The sequence below is a fragment of the Anolis sagrei genome, chromosome X (genome assembly GCF_037176765.1).
Source record: "Anolis sagrei isolate rAnoSag1 chromosome X, rAnoSag1.mat, whole genome shotgun sequence".
In the NCBI taxonomy this organism is placed as follows: domain Eukaryota; kingdom Metazoa; phylum Chordata; class Lepidosauria; order Squamata; family Dactyloidae; genus Anolis; species Anolis sagrei.
In genome coordinates, this window is record NC_090034.1 from 77498192 (window position 1) to 77504191 (window position 6000).

The 6000-nt window shown below is 41.8% G+C and overlaps 1 protein-coding gene across 1 annotated transcript in view; it reads right to left on the minus strand.

The window, feature by feature from the left end:
• FCN3 (ficolin 3) overlaps window positions 1-5703 on the minus strand; it is a 28931-nt gene extending 23228 nt beyond the window's left edge. Inside the window, exons 1-2 of the mRNA XM_060784394.2 lie at window positions 5514-5703; window positions 3980-4102 (exon numbers count right to left, since the gene is read on the minus strand). Coding sequence (XP_060640377.2) covers window positions 3980-4102; window positions 5514-5604 — 214 coding nt within the window. The 5' untranslated portion in view covers window positions 5605-5703. The remainder of the gene's footprint in view (window positions 1-3979; window positions 4103-5513) is intronic.
• Window positions 5704-6000: the final 297 nt, after the last annotated feature.

The window sequence follows — 6000 nt, forward strand, 5'->3', positions numbered from 1 at the left end:
GGTAATCCTCAGAGCTCGGGATGCTTGTCTGTTCTTAAGGTGAAAGGCGCATGTCTGTGTTTTAGATGGATTAGGGATCAGATGGTTTTCCCTGTAATAGGCAGTAAGAGCACCTAGAGCTTCGGAGAGCTTCTTTTCAACCATCTCAAAGCTTCCTGCTTGAGTTGTAATGGCACGATCATCAGCATAGATGAAACTCTCTGTCCCTTCTGGCAGTGGCTGGTCATTTGTGTAGATGTTGAACATGGATGGAGCAAGCACGCTCCCCTGAGGCAGGCCGTTCTTCTGTTTCCGCCATCTGCTTCTCTGGCCCTGTAACTCAACAAAAAAGCTTCTGTTTTGTAGCAGGTTTCCTATGAGGCGGGTGAGGTGGTAGTCCTTTGTGATATTATACATTTTTCTCAGGAGGAGGTGGTGGTTCACAGTATCATAGGCTGCTGACAAGTCTATGAAGACAGCTCCTGTGATCTGCTGCCTTTCGAAGCCATCTTCTATGTGCTGAGTCAGGTTCAGCACTTGCGATGTGCAGCTTTTGCCTTTTCTGAAGCCAGCTTGCTGTGGGATCAGACATGGGTCTATATTTTCCATAATTCTATGCAAAATAAATCTCTCCAGAACTTTGTAGAGGTTTTCCACATGTCTGAACTGTATAGATCAATCTTGGTGCTGAACTTCTGTCTAGATAGGATCCAGCACCAGATAGGAGAGCACTTTTACAAAACAAAATGTTTTGGGGAAAAAAAGTGTATAGCTCATATTGTATAAGCTTGTCCAGTTGCTTCTCGTCAATTCTGCTGGGACTGCAACATCGATGATCCATACTTTGTAGTTTGACGTGTTCATTTTCTGTAACCTTTTCAGGCTTGAGATCCCACCAGTTCTTTGTCGCAGCAGATAGTATTTGTGGCACAAGTTCCAATGGATCTTCTGAGCAACTGTACTGTGCCTCTGCTTATTGTCCGTCAGCGCCATCTTTTGGCAGCAGCTGAGGATGTGATCCATCGTATCGCCTGCTTCCTTGCAGAACCAACACTTGGAATCTGTCATAGACTTTTGAATTCTGGCTTTGATGGCATTTGCTCTAATGCCAGAATCAGGCCCTCCATCTCCTTTTTCAAAGTTCCATTTGTGAACCACATCCATGTTTTTTCCTTGTGCATTTTGCTATTAGTTTTTCCCAGGAACTGTCCCTGGAGAGCCTTCTTTTACCAGTTTTCTCTTCTGCTCTGCATTATATTTTTACAGTATTCACTCCTTGTCTTTTGCACTTGGAGCAGTTTTCTCCTATTGACTTCCATCAATGTTGGTTCTTGACTGCCTTTCACATAATCTGCCAGTGGATGTTTCTGTTCTTCCACTGTTTATTTCACTTGCAGAAGATCTCCCTCTGCCATGCAGGAGTTTGTGATACTCAGCAGTTGAGTAAGATAAGGCCAATACTGCTTGATGTTCTTATTAATTTTGAGTCTGCTCCCCATGTGTTGCCAATAAGTTTCTGCAGGATGTTACTGCATGCAGCTACTTTGTGCTTGGTGTTCATACTGTGTTTCCTAAATGTTAGTGTTTGGTCTAAGGTGACACCAAGATATTTAGGATGGGAACAGTGTTCAAGCTCTTGGCCTTCCCAGGTAACTTCCTTTTGTTTCATGGTTACGTAGGTGGAAAGCACATACTTGTGTCTTGGTAAGGTTAGGCTTCAGGTGGTTATCTTTGCAGTAGCTGGAGAGATCTTTTAGGGCATTAATAAGTTGGATTTCAACTATTTCAAAGTCTTTTGCTTGTGTTGTTAGGCCAAGGTCATCAGCATATAGAAGCTCTTTGAGAGTGGTGGCTGTGGCTGATTGTTAGTAAAGATATTAAACAGGGTCAGGGCAAGTACGCTGCTTTGAGGTAAACTATTATTTTGTCTCTCAATCTACTTTTCCTTCCATAGAACTCCACATAGACATTGCAGCTTTCTAGGAGGATCTGGATTGTTTTGTAACAGGTGATATGGCAGACTTTATGCAGCATTTTTCCATGTTGCACCGTGTCATAGGCTGCCAGAAGGTTCAATCAAACTGTTACAGATGTCATTTCCTAATTGGTTCTATCATAAAAACTGCAAAAACCTTTTTTTTGACATCCTGCCATAGCACATTTTTGCTATAGCTTTTCAATGGCTATCTAGAGTCTCAACCAATTCAACATACTGTATATACTTGAGTATAAGCCGACCTGAATATAAGCCGAGGCACCTAATTTTACCAGAAATAACTGGAAAAACATATTGACTCGAGTATAAGCCGAGGGTGGGAAATGCAGCCACTACAGGTAAATTTCAAAATAAAAATAGATACCAATAAAATTACATTAATTGAGGCACCAGGCAGTGAATTTTTTTTTATATTTACATAAAACTGTAATTTGAGAGAAGACTGCCCAACTCCGATTAAATCATTACATATCTTCAATGTAAATGTACTTATGTATCCTTCCAACAATAATAAAGAGAGTAAAATAATAAATATAATAATAATAAAGTAAAATAATGGAAATGCAATAATAACAGTAATAATAGAGTAGAATAATAAATGTAATAAAAGAGTAAAATAATAAATGCAATAATAAAGTAAAATAATAAATGTAATAATAATCATAAATAGTGTAAAATAATAAATGTAATAATAATAATAATAATAGGGTAAAATGCTGTAATTGTAATAATAATAAAGAGAGTATAATAATACATGAAATAAAAGTAATACTGATAACAGAGTAAAATAATAAATAACCTTGACTCGAGTATAAGCCGAGGGGAGCTTTTTTGGCCTAAAAAAGAGGCTGAAAAACTAGGCTTATACTCGAGTATATACAGTAGTTTTTGGCAGCCACAAAAACGAAGTTTCTGAAGGAGAACAACTACTTTAAATGTAAGGACTGCATAATTAAATGGGAAACAACACTTTCAAACTAGGAATGGGACATTTTCAAATTTTGTTACATAATGTATTTTATACTGCTTTTCTGCAAGCTCAAAAGACTTTAGTACATGTATGGGCAAACCCAGACCCGCGGGCCAAATGCGGCCCCATGTGCTCTTTTCTCAAGCCCACCCCTCACCATTCCATCCTTCCTTCCTTTTCTCTTTCATTCTTCCTTCCCTTCCTTACCTCCCTCTTTCACCCTACCTCCCTCCTTCCTTCCCTTCCACCATTTAATCCTTCCTTCCCTCTTCCCTTCCTCCTTACATCTCTCCCTTTTCCTTCCCTCCCTCCCTCCCTCCCTCCCTCCCTCCTTCCCTCCCTCCCTCCCTCCTTCCTTCCCTTTTGTCTTTCCGTCCTTCTCTCCCTCCATTCCCTTCCACCCTTCCTTCCTTCTCATTTTCCTTCCCCCTTTCCTCCTGGGAGATGTTTAGCTGGGGGAAGAGAGGGAACACGAGAGCCATGTTTCAAGATTTCAAAGAGTGTCCCAATGAGGAGGCTGAGACCAGGGCACAAGGGAGCAATGGATTCAAATGGCAGGAAAGAGATTCAATTGAAAAGATTAGGAAGAACTTCCAGAGAGTAAGAGCTGTTGGAAAGTGGCCAAGGCTGCCTGGGAGTATGTTGGAGCCTCCTTCTCTGTAGGGTTTTCCACAGAGGCTGTCTATTGGGAGAGCTTTGATTGTGCCTTCTTGCATGGCAGAAGGTTAGACTGGATGGCCCCTGGGGCTCTCTTCCAGCTCTAGGATTCTAGAGTTCTATATCAGGAGTAGGCAATATGGGGTCTCATGGATACACCTTTTCTCTCCCGTCCACCATCTCATCACGACCAAGGCCAACCCTTTTGGGATCCAATTTTTTCCCATTTTTCCTTCACTTTCTGCCTCCGAAAGAGAAGAGGAAGGGGAGGAAAGGGCAAGGAGGGGCTTGTTGAGAACCCCAATGCGGCCCCCATGTTAGAAAGTTTGCCCAGGCCTGCTTTAGCAGAAACACCTCCCTGTAGATTAGTTTCTTACCTTTTATGCCAGGTGGACCCTGTGGCCCCCTTTCTCCTGGGCTTCCTGCAGCACCTGGGAAACCCGGGCAGCCACGCAGGATGGCCAGCTTCTCATTACCAGAAAGCCCCACGATGTTTACCTCTGTGGAAAGCAAAGATATACAGTGTGAAAATGAATATTTCTTCTAGACCACGATCCACCTCCTTAGAGACGCAGCTCTGATTCATTGCCAGCCATAAACCCATCCTCAGATAGAATACCTCGGGTCCTTGGCATCCACTGGACTTTGGTTCCAAGACCCCTTGTGGATGACAAAATCTGTGGATGCTCAAGTCGCATTATATACAATAGCATCGTAAAATGATGTCCTTTTATAAAAATGGCATTCTATAAGCCCTCCAGAATGATATTCTTGGAAACAGAAGTCTCATATGCAGTTTTGCATATTCACGTGCAGTGCCTGAATGTATTCATTAATCTGTGGATCATATAGAATAGATTAGCTGTATTGTCAAAATTAATGCCTTCCCTAGCACACACCACAAAACAATAAGCCATTCCTCCACAGCCCAACCACCACCACGCAGCCATTAATGCCACATCAATGTGAAATCACAGAGTTCAACATAGCCACAGCACATAAAAGCTATCCTTCAGTCTGTTTGTCATTGTCTTTGTCACTCTGTACCATCTGCCAGATGGCAGTAATCAAAAAAAAAATGCCGTGTACTACATGAAACGTAGCACGTACCTTAACAAATACTAAAAATACTAAAAATTTGGTGGAGATCAGAATGCTCTTTGATTGTAGGTGAACTATAAATTCCAGTTACTACAACTCCCAAATGTAAAGGTCAATTTCCCCCAAAGTCCACCAGTGTTCACATTTGGGCATATTGAGTATTTGTGCCAAGTTTGGTCCAGATCTATTATTCTTTGAGTCCACAGTGCTCTCTGAATGTAGGTGAACTATAACTCCAAACTCAAGGTCAGTGCCCACCAAACTCTTCCAGTATTTTCTGTTGGTCATGGGAGTTCTGTGTGCTATGTTTGGTTCAATCCCATCACTGGTGGAGTTCAGAATGCTTTGATTGTAGGTTCACTGTAAATCCCAGCAACTACAGCTCCCAAACTACAAAATCAATCCCCCACAACCCCATCAGTATTCAAATTTGGGTGTATTGGGTATTTGTGCCAAATTTGGTCCAGCGAATGAAACTACAACCTGCATATCAGATACGGTATTTACATTACAATTCATAACAGTAGCAAAATGACAGTTATGAAGTAGCAATGAAAATAATGTTATGGTTGGGGGTCAAGACAACATGAGGAACTGGATTAAGGGGTCAAGGCATTAGGAAGGTTGAGAAACACTGCTCTACTGTATAGGACAAGCACATAAGATCTGGGGTTTCACTCGTCTTCTGTTTGAGTTGGTAAGTTTCTCAGCTTGAAACTGAAGCTTCACTGTCTGACACCAAAGGCAATGAAGCTCAGTGATTTAACCTGTTACGGGTTGGCTCCCAATATTCGGTTATTAGTCACCTACCTGGGCATGTGTTGTGAACATCAGTGGCCTCCATCCAGCTGGGAAAACAGAGCAAGGCTACAAAAACCACCCAAAGGATGTCCCAGCCCATCTTCTCTTCCTCGTCTTTCTTCACAACTCTGCTCTTCCCCCTTCCTCTATACTCTTCTTATACGTGCTGGGTACAATGGCCTTGCAGGAGGCTTATCTTTCTTACCATTGTTCTCAGTTAAAAAAACAAAACCCCAAGATATTACATTTCCTATTTCCTGAAACGGTTGAGGGGCGGGAGGTCAAATATTCAAGTCACACAATCAGTTCAGTGTTTCCCAATCCTTAGATCAAGGACAGTTTCTTGACTTACTGGAAACAACAAACACTACTCCGTGTCTCTGTTTGAAGAGAACTTATTCCTATTCCTGTCCCTTCTGTTTGCCTAATGAAGTGTTTGCATGGATGTGTTTTTCTCTTTACATAGCACTGGAATCCAAACATTAATGCAATTTGG